At 44.6% G+C, this 16,980-nt stretch overlaps 1 protein-coding gene across 4 annotated transcripts in view; it reads right to left on the bottom strand.

Annotated features, from left to right (window-relative positions):
- AGAP1 (ArfGAP with GTPase domain, ankyrin repeat and PH domain 1) overlaps window positions 1-16,980 on the bottom strand; it is a 578,830-nt gene that overhangs the window by 114,534 nt on the left and 447,316 nt on the right. For all 4 annotated transcript variants that reach the window (XM_075317477.1, XM_075317478.1, XM_075317475.1 and 1 more), the window contains one exon: window positions 4,272-4,440. In XM_075317477.1, the coding sequence (XP_075173592.1) occupies window positions 4,272-4,440 (169 nt within the window). The remainder of the gene's footprint in view (window positions 1-4,271; window positions 4,441-16,980) is intronic.

The raw sequence follows: 16,980 nt of genomic DNA, 5'->3' as shown, positions 1-16,980 counted from the left end.
CCGTAAAAAAAAAAAAATGGATCCGGCACCCGGATCCGTTTTTTGCCACATTACGCCGGATCCGGTATCCATAGGCTTCCATTATAAAACACGCCGTATGGCGCCGGATCCATTTTTGCCGGACACAAAAATGTTCACTTCAATGTTTCATCCAGCCGCCAAACAAGTAAATTTTGCAAGGCCATCCGGCAGAATCCGGCACTAATGAAAGTCTATGGGGAAAAAACGCATCCGGCGGATCAGTTTTTTTTTTAGTTTTTGCCGGATTGTGCCTGATGGAAAAAAACTGATGTGTGAAAGCAGCCTTAGAAAGCGGCACTAATTGAATGCTGCACATCATTTTTTACAGTGGACTCATTTAATTTAGGATTGTATTATAATATAACTGTAGTACTATAGTAATATAGCTGTAGTACCCGTGCAGTGCCTGGAATAGTAACTGTGCCTGTCTCTTTCCCTCGTCTGTCTGTCTCTATCCATCTCCCCATCGACATCTTATTACCTCACACATAAGCTTCTTATACTAACAAATTATTTTGTTCCTATAGCAACCAATTACAGCTCCTATTAATAACCTAATAGCTCGCAGCGCCATTGACTTTAATTGAGGCAGGTTTTTTGGAGAGTAACTGTAAAGCGTGGGGTTAAATTTTCCCGTCAAAACAGTCTATGACGTATGACGTTCCCTGAGTCACATGGGGTGTCTGTGCAAAATTTTGTGTTTGCAAATGCGACGGTGCAAATTTCTTTAGAGGACATACATACATACATATACACACACACACATACACACACCTTTATATATTACATTGTAATCAATGTAAAATACTGTCTAGAGGTAAATGCTGCCATTACAAATGAGTCTGCCTGCTCACTTTACTCCTCCTGCTTGCAGTTACTGCACATATCTATATATGACCATCTGTTTAAGAGAAGGTCTGTATTTCCCACGAACTGTTGAAGAAAGTGACAACTGGGCGGTAACATTCCTGCAAACAAAATGCGGTGTGTCAATCCAGTGTCAGTATAAGCAGTGAATGGACAATTTAAGGGGGTAGAGACCCACAGCTGGTAACACCTAGAAGTCAATTTATTCATACATTGATACGTGGAACAACAGAGGATCGGCACAATAGAAAATTTTGCTAAAAGAATGTCATTCCATGTGGAATATAATTTTATAGTGAGTAGTAACAGCTTCTCTTTATTAATAAGTTATAAATACATTGATAGCTAAATAATTAAGTCTGGAAAATGTGTGATTAATGTTGACAGCCTCCATGTCAGGGCTGTGGAGTCGGTAAGCCAAACCTTCGACTCCGACTCCTCAAATTCTCTTGCACCGACTCCGACTCCGGCTCCGACTCCGGCTCCGACTCCGGCTCCTACATATATTGCTTATAGTTAGGTGAAAAATTTATTGTAGTACATGAATATGTGTATGTGAACATCAGACATTTAATAATTTTTATGATACAATAATCAAGATATTTGGATAGAACATAAAATATATTTATTGGAATACAACTTTAGAACACAAAAAACTGTAATAAATTGTAAATATGTAATACACTATGTAATATACAGTAGATTACATATATATCTTGTGTGTGTATATACACTGTGTGTATATATATATATATATATATATATATATATATATATATATTACATATTTACAATTTATTAGTTTTTTGTGTTCTAAAGTTGTATTCCAATAAATATTTTATGTTCTATCCAAATATCTTGATTATTGTATCATAAAAACAATTAAATGTCTGATGTTCACATTGTACTACAATAAATGTTTCACTTAAATATAAGCATTATACTAAATGTTATTATTTAGTAAAATATTCAGCACATTCTGCATTGCACTCCTGTCCCCAATTTATTATATATTTTAGGAGTCGGAGTCGGTGCATTTTATACCGACTCTGACTCCACCAAAATGAGCTCCGACTCCGACTCAGACTCCACGACTCCGACTCCACAGCCCTGCTCCATGTTCTGCTGACCAACCCAAATTTTATCAAGAGCTCTTTTTTCCCCCCTATCACAGTTATTACTACAGTGTGCTTATACACCGTGTGCAGAATTATTAGGCAAGTTGTATTTTAGAGGATTTTTTTATTATTGATCTACAACTATGTTCTCAATCAACCCAAAAGACTCATAAATATCAAAGCTTAATATTTTTGGAAGTTAGAGTGAGGGTTTTTTAGATTTGGCTATCTTAGGAGGATATCGGTTTGTGCAGGTAACTATTACTGTGCAGAATTATTAGGCAACTTAATAAAAAACAAATCTATTCCCATCTCACTTTTTTATTTTCACCAGGAAAACCAATATAACTGCACAAAATTTAGAAATAAACATTTCTGACATGCAAAAACAAAACTCAAAAAATTAGTGACCAATATAGCCACCTTTCTTTCTGATGACACTCAGCAGCCGACCATCCATACATTCTGTCAGTTACCTGATCTGTTTAAAATCAACATTGTGTGCAGCAGCCACCGCAGCCTCCCAGACACTGTTCCGAGAGGTGTACTGTTTTCCCTCCCTGTAGAGCTCACATTTTATGACGGACCACAGGTTCTCTATGGGGTTCAGATCAGGTGAACAAGGGGGCCATGTCATTATTTTTTCATCTTTTAGACCTTTACTGGCCAGCCACGCTGTGGAGTAGTTGGATGCATGTGATGGAGCATTGTCCTGCATGAAAATCATGTTTTTATTGAACGATACCGACTTCTTCCTGTACCACTGCTTGAAGAAGTTGTCTTCCAGAAACTGGCAGTAGGTCTGGGAGTTGAGCTTCACTCCATCCTCAACCCGAAAAGGTCCCACAAGTTCATCTTTACCAATACCAGTATTCCACCTCCACCTTGCTGGAGACTGAGTCGGAGTGGAGCTCTCTGGCCTTTACTGATCCATCCTCTGGCCCTTCCATCTGGCCCATCAAGAGTCACTCTCATTTCATCAGTCTATAAAACCTTTGAAAAATCAGTCTTAAGATATTTCTTGGCCCAGTCTTGACGTTTTATCTTATGTTTCTTGTTTAAAGTTGGTCGTTTTTCAGCCTTCCTTACCTTGGTCATGTCCCTGAGTATGGCACACCTTGTGCTTTTTGATACTCCAGTAACGTTGCAGCTCTGAAATATGGCCAAACTGGTGTCAAATGGCATCTTGGTAGCTTCACGCTTGATTTTCCTAAATTCAAGGACAGTTATTTTGCACCTTTTTTGCCCAACACGCTTCTTGCGACCTTGTTGGCTATTTGCCATGAAACGCTTGATTGTTCGGTGATCACGCTTCAAAAGTTTGGCAATTTCAAGACTGCTGCATCCCACTGCAAGACATCTCACAATTTTGGACTCTTCAGAGCCCGTCAAATCTCTCTTCTGACCCATTTTGCCAAAGGAAAGGAAGTTGCCTAATAATTAAGCACTCCTTATATAGGGTGTTGCTGACTTCGGGCAGCATTATTTGAAGTCCTCACCGCCCGACCCGCAGTGCCAGTAAAGCCGCAGGAGACTCCGCACAGCAGCCCCAGCCGCCGGAGACCACGCGCAGACCCCGCTGCAACACCGGAGAACCCGCACAGCAGCTGGTGACAATGCACAGCCGCCCAAGCAGCTGCCTCCGCAGACCCCCGCACCAGCCCAGCCATCACAACATTCCCCGGCCCCTTATTACCCCTCTCCACCACCCTGGTAAGTTATATACAGATTATAAGATGCACCCCTGACTTTCCTCCCAAATTTTTGGGAGGAAAAGTGCGTCTTATAATCCAAAAAATTCGGTACTCCTTTTTTCTCATTAATTTAAAATTTATCCCTGAGATATCATGTAGTGGCTTAATTCCACTTTCTAGAGATAACAGATTAATGATTGGCCAAACCAGGAGTGAATGTGTATGAGGAAGTCAGGGGAATAGCTTTGGGTGGACATTTGGCTATTTTTGAATGTAGATGGGTCTTTTCAATTGATGAGAGCACCATCAGTTTCCTAGATCATGTCCTCCCACCACCAGGGTTTTGAGGCGACTACATAGAGTACTTATTGATCATACGCACTGGCGCTCCATTTACGCTCTAAAGGAATTACAGAAATGGCTGAGCTTTTTGAAAAACTGAAGCAGTGGTCTAAAGAAAGCATAACTCAGGACCTGTAAAATGTATGCTTCCTCATCTCAGCATCACATACAGTATGTCACACATGGGTGTTCAATGGCTGAATTTACTGTTCTATAAGAAAGTCCATACCTGTATTAGGGGATATCTGCAGCCCGCTGACCTCTTTGGTCAGACCATTAGTTTTAGGACTGGCAATGGGTGCACACGATGATGTTGCTCGAGGAGGCCTCTTCCCTGGAACCTTTACTGTAGTCCTGAGCAGATCAATTTCCTTGCCATGGACGTTCTGCATGTAATCCTAAAAAAAGGGGAATTTTTATTTGATGGAGAATCTAACACATACTAACACAGGCCCTAACACATGCTTACAGACATATATAAAGTACATAAGCGATGATGAAAATGGAATGAGAAATCTATGTGGTCATTATTGTTGAGGAGCATCAAGAAGTGTGCTACACAAAATTATTTCCCCTAGAATTAACCTTCAAGCTGTGGCTGAAAACATCAAGAGCCCTGTGCCACCATACTCAGTTTCCCTGCTCGGTCACCTAATCCTGCAGGAAGTAGTCATTCTACCTGAAGAACAGCGCAGATAATCGTAATGACCATGCGGATTTACAGGTCAAACAGCTGTTTCAATGCACGATTAAGTGATTTAAAAAAGTTGCAACGGCACAGGGTTGTTGCAGTTTTCAGACGCAGCATGACTGCTGCTGAGATACGGTTATACAGCACGCAACAAAAGCATCTTGGCTCTACAGAAACCACAAATGTGGTCGCCCCCTAGAAGTGCACAATCTGCACCATAAATAGGACTTTGCTACTAAATCTGCTTGTAGGCTTTTACCAGTAAAGTGTAGACCCCCTTGCCAAGAAACAACACTCCATATTACATTTTATGGAATCTGAGGTGGTGTAGATTTGCTGGAGGTAAATTAGAATATACACGTAGCGGTGGTGACCTATTAGTTGGAAACGCTTTCCACCCCACACACACTATTGATACATAAAGCCTATGCACAATGAAGAGATGGTTGACGAGCAAACTCTCTCCCAATTCCTCCATAAACAGTAATGCTCGGTCGATTGCTCATTTGTTCTCCATGAGGGAGCCTAAACCAGGCTGCACTGTCACCGGATTATCTCCTGGAGAACAAAAGGATTGTCCTCCAGAAGTCTAACGTGTATGGGGCTCCGGTCATTCGTCCCCTGACAAATGATGCTGGGGAAGAGTAGGGCGGCTCTATACACATTTGACGATCGGCCAGTCCTGCGACATCGGTGGGTTCAGCTGACATTAGTCTAACGTTTAGTAGATAGGGGATTTTTCTGATATAGATGAGGTTTGAAACACTACATTGTTTAATCCAGCAGTTGACATATTGTATCTATTTTCACTCAAAGTTTATAAAATTTTAGGCATATGAAAATATGATATTGTGTATCAAACAACAAGGGTATTTCTATTTAGTTAAAACATGGCAGCTTGAAACTCAAGTCAGGGTTTCTCTGTCTCTTTCTTTTAAAATGAGGACCATTGGAGCAAATTCTGAGACATTGGAACTGGAGCTTTCCCTTTTACCAGCAAGAATAGTGGCCATTTTCAGAGATATGTGAGAAACCTGATTGATGGTTTATCTAGGGCTCCCTAGTCTATTCATATAAAGTCAAATCTACTGTAAAATGCAGTTGGTGTTGTGGGAGAGGAGTAATATACCACAAGGGTCTGTGAAGAGCTTAGTGAAAAACCCCTATGCCAGTACATTGCCCTTAGTGGCTTCTAATATTTGGATTCTGCACCCGTTCGGTGTAAAAAAAGCAAAATACAATAATACAAGGCCCACACGGGAGGACACAGGAGCTGAAACGCTCACGGTTTTATATTCTTTAACATAAAATACATGTTTTTTTTCATAGGTGCAAATATTAGATCGGTACAATGTAAGACTGTGTGCAACAGTAAGAAAAATGGATTTAATACATAGATGCCCAAAATCCTAAATAGCTGAAAATTACATACACTTGTCCAGAAAACACAAAAGTAATGTACAATATTCTTTCTGCACGTACAAACTGTGTATTAAATAATGACTGAAGGGTTTGCATTGTCAAGCTGGCCTCGTTTCACCATGCAAATACCAGTAATAGCCGGTGTCCTGGTTCACAAATGCAGATTTTTTCCCCCAACCACCATCAATCCAAAATCACTGATCAGAGGCAAACAGCACAAGATCAAGGTACATGGCCACTTAACAAGGCTTGAGAAGGAGGCAGCTCAGACACTTGTGAGATTAAGAACATTTAACAAGTCTCTGGGGTCTACTCCAGGAACCCCCCTCCCTTCCCAAGCCCCTATCCTGCCCCTCTAAAACCTGAAAAAGCCATAATTGCTAAGCTATTAGCATGTTCTGCTCTCTCTGTCGCTAATCTCTTAACATAGGAAACAAATAAACCCGCACGAGTGGAGAGATTATCGGCGAGAGAAGCTGGCCCCTCTCCTCGGCTAGTGAGACCTCCAGCATGGAGTGCAGCCCAGCATGTCCTCTCTAAAGTCTGTGCCATAAAGAATAAACTGAAAATGCACGAATATGATATTAGGGAATATAGGATAAACTTCCCAGCCCTTTACAGAAAAACAACAGATTTCCGTAGAAAGCGGCTTCTATAAACTTTGGTCATTCTTGAGAGTCTAAAATTCAAGACGAGTTCTTGTCTATTTGAGCTACTTGGCATCACACGTTGTAATTAACCTTAACTCTTCTACCACCAGGAGAGACTGCAGAAGGTGGCACAGAGACAGATGTACACACGGTTTCACGATGCACTGCCAGCCCCCCACCCCGCCAGATCCACAGAGGAAAGGGTTAACATTGCTTCCCCTAATTATGTTGCATCTTATTGCCATACACTTAATTAGCTGCATTAATGTGATTTCTTTTTACATAGGCAAGCAATTAAGGGCTATGATTGAGTTTCATTCAATTAGCCTCAACAAACATGCTAATTGATGTCCCAGATGCAAATGAGATGTGGTGAGATAGAGTGGCGCACACTGCGCGGTGGGAGGGGGGGGGGATCTTTGCTGGGAGAGTGGGGTCTCCGCGGGGTCTGGCTGCCGTCGTGCACCCCATGATTGTCATCTCATGGGTCCCCCTGCCCCCCACTCGCTATGAGACTGGAGCAAGTGGCTCTGTTGTAGGGCGAGGAAGGGTAGTAGAGAGATCTCATCAGACCCCAGGGCAACTTCTTAAAGCTGCAACAATTAGCTGGTGCAGACGGGAGAAATAAGACAAAAGCATGCTGCAGTCGCTGTGCCTTTACTAACTTGGGGTTATGTCCTAGGGCGTATAGGGAAAGGCAGTGCAGACGGTGAGGGGATATAGCCCTTTTAGTAGATGGCATTCATGGCCTGCAATGTACATATGTACTAAATGATTCATCATTGCACATACAGCCATCATCGTTGGCTTGATAAAACCTTAATTTACTCTCTTTTGGCCCCTTCCAGGATGTATTATAATATACCGCTACGCTATGATCCAGATCTTAGTTATATACTCCGCAAAGGGTCAATTTTCTGATATTTGCTTAGGATGGCATGAATACAAGTGGTCTTATAACCTGTATCTTAGGTTGTACTGCCCCTCCCCGACCAAGATTTTCAGACAGGGAAAAAAAATAAAACCCATAACCTCTTGGCATAAGAGGGGGAGAAGCGGGGGCTCGCTCGCCTCTTGCTTATTGCGTTTAAGGCATTACACGCAGCAGCACAGAGGGAAGCAACACTAATTTTAATGCCATAAAATGCTCTAAAAGTGCCGCAGGCCCCGGCTACGTGGGAGCTACTTGCACCTAAATAAGACACGGTTCATTTCCTCTGCAGCTTAGCCTAATGTAATCAGCAGCCTGGAGACGTGAGCGCCACTGAGCAGATAGAGAGGGGGGACACCGCCAGCGGTCCGGGGGGCCGCGGACAGATTGCTGTTGATTAGAGAATTTTTCAGTTTTGACAAGGATGTAATGAAGAGCTCGTGGAGTTGTTCACCTGAGGAGGGGGCAGTTTGCCATCGCGTCACAACTGAAGCCTTCTATTCCAGCCAACCGGCAGGGTGCACCGGCCAGGACGCAAATTAACACATGTCACGCCAAATATCGGCTTTCTGCACCCATATCACATATTCAGGGGGTCGCAAACATGAAAAATACCCTAAACTTACACTATAGTTTGTAAGAATCATGCAGGAAAAGTTCCCGCTAGATGAGTACAATTTGCATCCAAAAAACGTTCTATGTATATCTGGATCAGATTTTCAGGGTTTGCGGTTTATACAATCAATGTCTCAGCGGTGATTTTCTCAGATGAAAAAATAAAATTACATAACTTTATAAAATATTACCTTTTGCTATGGTAATGAGGTTTGTTGGCCCCAGGGGCGGGCTGTATTTCGTCCGTTATCCCCCCTCCTGCCGCTCTTCTCCGTCCCCCAGTGATCATTTACATAGATGAGGCCGCCACCCACATCTTCTGCAGTGTTCCAGAAACTCGCGCATGCGCAGTGGCACTATCGCGGGACTGAGCGCTGTTTTCAAATTGCGAGCGCCGGTGGTTATTGCGCAGGCACGAAATTATGGGCAGGTGCTTGGATGATGCTGGTGATGACATTCACAGCGCCGCCCATAATCTTGCGCCTGCACAATATCATCACCGGCGCTCGTAATTTGAAAACAGCGCTCAGTCCTGCGATAGTGCCACTGCGCATGCGCGAGTTTCCAGAGCACTGTGTAAGATGAGGGCGGGCGGCCTCATCTATGTAAATAAACACTGGGGAACGGCGAACAGCGGCAGGAGGGGGATAACGGATGAAATACAGCCCGCCCACGGGGCCAGCAAACCTCATTACCATAGCAAAAGGTAGTATTTTATAAAGTTGTTATGTAGGTCTGAAGGGGGGCCAGTAGCAAGATGACCCTTTCTAGAATGCAGCCCAGGAGCTGCAGAAGGGGACTCTTTTAGTTTAATAGCGAAAATCCTGGTGACAGGTTCCCTTTAAGGCAGGAATGACAAGAAATTATGGGTATGTTCACAGTTTGTTTTTTTACAGGTGGATGTTGAGCAGGTTCAATCCAAAACCAGCCTGAAAAAGTGCTAACATATACATTTCTATGTTAAAAAAGACTTGGGGTTAAGGCTGCTTTCACACATCAGTTTTTTGGCATCAGGCACGATCCGGCGAACAAAAATGATGCGACGGATCCAGTGAAAAAACTGATCAGTTGCATCAGTTTTTTCCATCAGTTCCTTCAGTTTTATGACGGATCCGTTGTGTTACTGAGCATGCTCCATTAAAAAAAAACCCGTATCCGGCGGCCGTATCCGCGTTTTTTTTTGCTGCATTACGCCAGATTTGGCGTCCATAGGGTTCCATTATAAAACACACTGTATGGTGCCGGATCCAGCGCAATACGGTTTTTCGCAGGAGACAAAAAACGTTCCCCTCAGCGTTTCATCCGGCCGCCGGACAAGCAAATTTTGCGGATCCAGTGAAAGCCGGATGGAATGCAAGGCCATCCGGCACAATCCAGCGCTAATAGAAGTCTATGGGGGAAAAAAACGGATCCGGTGGCAACAGACGCTGGATCAGTTTTTTCAGGTTTTTACCGGCAAAAAACTGATGTGTGAAAACAGCCTTACATGTTCATAATGGTGAGCATCTTAGCCATTTAAGGTTTCCAAAAATTCCAGGCATTTCCCGCTCTGAGGATTTATAATTGGTGTTGAGCGAGTAGTTAGCGATTTGTGCTCGCTATGCTGTTAGCGAGTCCTGTCCACTACTCGCATATTCATGACAAGTAGCGGTCACAATGTAAGTCAATGGGAATACTTGCTAAGTAGCAAGTAACCCGAGAGCCGTACTATTTGCTACTTCCACGAAAAGTACGGCTTTCAGGTTACTCGCTACTTAGCGAGTATTTCCCATTGACTTGCATTACGCCCGCTACTTGTAACAAATATGCGAGTAGTGGATAGGACTCGCTAACAGCATAGCGAGTACGAATAGTCAACTAGTCGCCTAACACTATTTACAATACAAGTCAATGGGAAGGCATCTTTATTGCTTTTGCTTTCATAAATGCTAATAATATTTATACATAATAAATAAATAAAAAAAAAAATTGAAAATGCCAGTAAAGTCACCCCAAAAAACCTGGAAAAATACACACAAATCCTCCGCTAAGAAGAAAAAACATGTTGCAAAAGCACTCAGGGAACAACCAAAAAACACTAAGGCGGGCTTTGCACGTTGCCACATCGCACGCCGATGCTGCGATGTCGCACGCGATAGTACCCGCCCCCGTCGCAGCAGCGATATCTTGTGTGATTCCTGGCGTAGTGAACATTATCACTACGCCAGCTTCACATGCACTCACCTGTCTTGCGACGTCGCTGTGGCCGGTGTCCCGCCTCCTTCCTAAGGGGGCGGGTCGTACAACGTCACAGCGACGTCACACGGCAGGCGGCCAATCAAAGCGGAGGGGCGGAGATGAGCAGGATGTAAACATCCCGCCCCCCTTCTTCCTTCTGTATAGCCGCCGGCGGCAGGTAAGGTGATGTTCCTCGCTCCTGCGGCTTTACACACAGCGATGTGTGCGGCCGCAGGAACGAGGAACTACATCGTACCTGTTGCGGCAGCGTAATTATGAAAAAGTCGGAGCCTGCACCGATGATACGATAACGACGCTTTTGCGCTCATTAATCGTATTATCTAGGATTTACACACTACGATGTCGAAAGTGACGCCGGATGTGCGTCACTTTCGATTTGACGACATCGCACATGCGATGTTGCAACATGCAAAGCCGCCCTAAGACACTTCAGGTATACAACATGCCAAAGATAAGGAGCTTCCTGAGGCGTTCCTGCTTGAAAAATTGATGTTTTTTATCACCTGAAGAAGACGTTGTATCAACATATTTTAATATCTTCAGTCTTTGATATGATGTTTTAATATTTTTATTGTTATTAGGCTAAGGTATTGTAACTGATATTGGGGTAAAAGCTCGGGAGTTTTCCTTCAATTAAAGTGAACCTATTCTTATTTATTTTTGCATGGAGTGTCTTAGCACAAAATGACTATTCAAACCAAGCACAACATCTTGGGAGTGGCATAGCCGTAATAGAAGTTATACTTTTAGGCTATGTGCGCACTAGAGCTTTTTACCTGCGGATTTACCCGCGGATTTGCCCCGGAAATTTCTTGAGAAATGTCTGCAATCTTTGTGCAGACATTTCCCATGAAATTCAATGAGAAAAAAAAATAGCTGTGCGCACTGTGCGGATTTTTCTCAAGAAAATTTCTTGAGAAAATATTCTCGAGAAACTTTCTTGAGAAAATGTGCATGTCCATTAATTTCCGCAGGTACCTGCGGTATTCCGGGGGTATTCCGCAGGTAGCAATGATGTGCGGTATACCACCGGAATAGCCGCGATTTACCTGCGGGAATGCTCATCGCTGCCTGCGGTTTTGCAGGAAGCGATGTCATTATGCCAGGAAGAGGAAGCGAAGCAGAGAACACAGACGTCACACTCCCTGGACGCCGCACAGAAGCGCTTCCGTGCGACCTCCAGGTCTGTCCCGTGCAGTCTGTGTCCTGCTCCGGCCTCGCGGCTGCCTGCACTGCAGGGTGTCAGTGTCTGCCCGCAGTGTCAGCAGCTTGTCACGCTGCAGCGCAGGCAGACACTGACACAGGCAGACACTGACACTGCACTGCAGGGTGTCAGTGTCTGCCCGCAGTGTCAGCAGCCTGTCACGCGGCAGCGCAGGCAGACACTGACATCCTGCAGTGCTGGGAGCCGCGGGGATGACGATCGCTGCTGTCAGGAGGGGAGATCATTACCTGCTGTGACGATCTCCTGCCTCCTGACGTCAGCGCTGTCACTGCTGTCTATGCCCGTCTCGCGAGCGGCCCGAGACTGTCACTAGCGGTGACGTCACGGGCTCTCGCGATACTTCTGACAACGCGGCGGGCATAGAAGTCAGTGACAGCGCTGACATCAGCAGTACAGGAGATGATCACAGAAGGTAATGATCTCATCTATGCTTCTGATGGCAGCGCTCGTCATCCCCTGCAGTGACCTGAGCTGACCTATTGATGTTAGCTCAGGTCACTGCACAGCTCTCCCAGCCAATGGGGAACATTCTGTTCTTCATTGACTGGGACAGCGACTATGGTATGGATCGCCGTGGGACCCCCCCTTATTGGATTACGCCGGACGTGGATTGATTGTTCTTTTCAATAAATTGGTTAAAGAGGCTATGTGGGGAGTGTTTTTTCAAATAAAACTTTTTTTGTTGTCTATTTTTTTATTATTACTGACTGGGTTGGTGATGTCGGGTATCTGATAGATGCCTGACCTCACCAACCCCAGGGCTTGATGCCAGGTGACATTACACATCTGGCATCAACCCCATATATTACCCCGTTTGCCAACGCACCAGGGCGCGGGATGAGCTGGGGCAAAGCGCCAGGATTGGCACGTCTAATGGATGCGCCACTTCTGGGGCGGCTGCGGCCTGCTATTTTTAGGCTGGGGAGTGTCCAATAACAGTGGACCTCCCTAGTCTGAGAATATCAGACCCCAGCTGTCCGCTTTACCTTGGCTGGTGATCCAATATGGGGGGGACCGCACGTTTTTTGTTTTAAATTATTTATATAATTTAAAATAACAGCGTGGGGTGCCCACTCTTTTGGATTATCAGCCAAGGTGAAGCTGCCAGCGGTGGTCTGCAGGCTGCAGCCGTCTGCTTTACCCTAGCTGGCTACAAAAAATGGGGGGACCTCACGTCGTTTTTTTTTAATTATTTATTTATTTTATGGCTAAATACAAGGCTAAGCACCCTTTAGTGCCACATGAAAGTCACTAAAGGGTGCCAGCTTAGAAAATGCAGGGAGGTGGAACATTATATAGGTTTTTCTCATCTATCTATCTATCTATCCCTCTATCTATCTATCTATCTATCCATCTATCCCTCTATCTATCTATCCATCTATCCCTCTATCTATCCCTCTATCTATCTATTCATCTATCTATCTATCCCTCTATCTATCTATCTATTCATCTATCCATCCCTCTATCTATCTATCTATTCATCTATCCATCTATCTATCCCTCTATCTATCTATCTATTCATCTATCCATCTATCTATCTATCCAGTATCTGTCTATCGATTATCTTTATTATTTATTGCAGGGACAAATCCGCGGTAAATCCGCGGTAAATCCGCGGTAAATCCGCGGCAAAACCGCATGCGGATTTGGTGCGGATTTTTTCCGCAGGTCCGGAAATCTTTCACTGGCAGAAGTTTCTCAAGAAATTTTCTTGAGAAACTTCACATTTCTAGTGCGCACATAGCCTAAGTGTTCAAATCTGTTACTGCATTTGTCAGAAATCGCTGTTCATTCAGGTAAGTAAATGGGGAGCTCAGGGGACCCTTGGCATGGCCGAGCAGTTCAGTGCACCTGTCCATTTACTATTTTCTCCCATCCTCTTCCTTGATGGACAACTCTGGCTTTACAGAAGGAAACTGGGGCGGAAATAAATACAACGTGCAATAGTAGGTGGGAACATGCACTGAACTGCTCGGCCACGCTCAGGGCACTTCAGGCACCTTATTAGCGTATTATTATTAATATTAGCAAACTGTATAAAGAGCAATGTCCAGCAACTACAGAAATGTATCTGGTCACTAAAGGGAGAATTTTTGTTAGTGTTATGTCCCACACAAGGTGTTGTGTTGGTTTTTAACTGTTATTTTGTGCTGACAGACTCCCTTTAGTACATTCTGGTTTCAATACATGTCCTGCAGATCTAGGGGTCAGGGCCCTGACAATCTCTCTAAAAACTGCTCCTGCTTGAGTGTGTGCAGAGGGGTCTGACGACTCATACAGTTGAACCTCGGTTTAAGAGTAACTTTGTGTATGAGTATTTCACTATACGAGCAAAGCTGGCTGTAAATTTGTAACTCCGTTTACGAGCAAGCTTTGCTCACCGCACACACTTCCGGTTCCGTACTTTCACCGCGCTCTGACACGCTCTTTCAGTTGGCACAAACACGCACAAACACACATATTATGCTCACCTTACTTTCCGTTCCATCGCCGGCCTCCTGGTTTTGGAAGTCCGCCGGTACAGGATGTGTATCGGGTAATCATCACGACGAAGGAGGAACTTCCGCTGTCAGCCGCTTCTCAAAGGCAGCGTACTGAGCAATCAGAGGCAAGCAGCTCCTGCCTTTGACGTCAGCACTCTGGCAGCGGAAGCTCCGGCATCAGTTGCGATGGTTACCCGATACACATCCTGTACCTGCGGACTACAAGAACCAGGAGGCCGGCGATGGAACAAAAGGTAAGGTGAGCATAATATGTGTGTTTGTGCGTGTTTGTAGGTGTGTGGAATGACACAAAAGGGGACATTGAACAAGTTGTGGAATGAATTGTCTGAGCTTGCATTATTTCCAATGTGAAATCTTGCTTTGCTAGACGAGTAACTTGGTTTACAAGCACACTCCCAGAGCGGATTGTTCTCGTTAATCAAGGATCCACTGTACTTTCTATTGCGCCCGGACACTGCTCGGTGATCGGCACTTTTTTAATTTTTTCATTGACTTGTATTTTACTAATAATTTTTACAGATTTGTGGTTTGAAATCTGCACTGCGAATCTGCTACAAATCCCGAATGTGTGAACATAGCCTTAGCAGTCAGAGCTGAAATGCAGAAGTCACTAATAATAATTCAGTTGGTTGCAGATGTATAAAGCGCTGTCAATGGCTCGTTTTTATTATAGCTTCTGCCACATGTATTCATAGGCACTTGTGCCCGCAGCATATGCCAACTACCCTTCACTATACAGAGAGACATGAAAAAGACCACACTAGTAGTATCTGGTTTCTACTGTGGGAGTCGGTGACATGTATACCCACTCCGTGGAACACACTGGACATTTTGGAGGCCGGTACACAGAGGAATATTGCCCATGGCTCTGTTCACGTCTCCAGTGCCGGCTGCTGGATATATAGTGCAGCATGTAATACTACTTTTCCTTTAAATAATGGACAATGTTACAGAACCCAACAGACCTTTAGGAGTTAAGGGGTCTGTCTGAGGCCACTGGGGTCTGTCATGTGACAGATCAACAATGACATTTTCTATCATTTTTCTTTTCCTATAACAGAATAGAAAAAAAAAAAACAATATACTTCTGATGTAAACAAAGGCTTTAAATAAACTCTGTCAGGTCTTTGCTATGTAACGGGACCACAGGATGAAGAAGGGGCTGAGACACCGATTTCAGCAATGTTTCGCTTATGAGGCTGGGTGCTGTTGTAGAATACAATGAGTGTTTTATCAGAAGGAGATTATTACTGCCAGACTGACTGTCCTTGTGCATCCTAGTCTAACCACACCCCCAGCAATGATTGGCAGCCGACTGTCAATATACAATGTGCACAGAAAGCTGCTAATCAGGGTTATGAGTGGCGATAGCTTTATAAGCTCTGCTACATAAATCTAAAAACTCTAACTGTATCACTACTGCTGCACCTAGTACATTAAGTGACACATTGCAGGAATGAGGGTGTCCTTCCCTATATTATGCTACTCTCAGATGAGGTAGCAAAAATCTGGTGACAGATTCCCATTAAAGGGAACCTTTCACCAGATTTTTCCCTGCGACCTCCACCAGTGATCCCCTATATACAGCATTCTAGAATACTGTATTTAAAAGCCCAGGCCGCACTGTATGAGGATCGCCGTCCTCCTGCCCAGCCGCGTGTTCATGACGCGTCCTGTGTCATTCACACAGAGGCCTCCATTGCGCTCCTGTGCACTTTGCTCTGCCCGGCTGACGGCAGATCAAGGTACTGTAGTGCGAATACGCGGGTGGTCTTTGACCTTTTCTTGCGAATGCGCATTGCAGTACTTTTCTCTGCCCTCAACAGGGCAGATCACCATGCACAAGAGCGCAATAGAGGCCTGTGTGTGGATGACGTAGGACGCGTCATGCACACAGGGCTTGGGCAGGAGGTCAACGATCGCAAGAAGAGAGGAGGCGCCGGACTAAGACCAATGACACCCATTTGACCAGACTGCCCCCTAGGTGAGTATTATAAAGGTGTTTTTTACGTGATACAGATAGTCCTGGGCTCTTATATACAGTATTGTGGAATGCTGTATATAAGAGCTCACTAGTGGTGGCCACAGCTCATAAGGGAAAAACCTGGTGACAGGTTCCCTTTAACCCCTTAACAACTTCGGGCAGTAATATTACGTCCTAAGTGGTCATAGTCTAAGGCTACTTTCACACATCCGGCTGTAGCAGTGCGGCACAATCCGGCGCTCTGCTGAAAAAACAAAACCTTTTTTTTTGCCGCCGGTTTTGTTTTTTCCAGCATTGACTTGCATTGGCACCGCATTGTGCCGCATGGGCTTGCATTCCGTCCGGTTTTTTGCCGCATGCGTCAGATTTAGCCGATGCAGCGGCCGGATGGAACGTTCCCTGGCACATTTTTTGCTCCGGCAAAAAAAAAAAACCCGCATCGCGCCGCGGTGCATTTTTCAATGCATGCATATGGACGCCGGATGCGGCGCGATGCGGCAAAAACCGCATCCGGCTGCCGCATGCGGTTTCTTCCACTGCACATGCTCAGTAGCGTGCCGCAATCGGAAAAAAACGGACGGGCCGCATGTAAAAACTTATGCAAAGGATGCAGTGTTTTCTCCGCATCCGTTGCATAGGTTTCACAGCCTGATTGAGCCGCACTGCTCAAACCGGATG

This window comes from Anomaloglossus baeobatrachus, chromosome 7, assembly GCF_048569485.1.
Source record: "Anomaloglossus baeobatrachus isolate aAnoBae1 chromosome 7, aAnoBae1.hap1, whole genome shotgun sequence".
Lineage (NCBI taxonomy): Eukaryota > Metazoa > Chordata > Amphibia > Anura > Aromobatidae > Anomaloglossus > Anomaloglossus baeobatrachus.
This window is presented reverse-complemented; position numbering and strand designations above follow the sequence as displayed.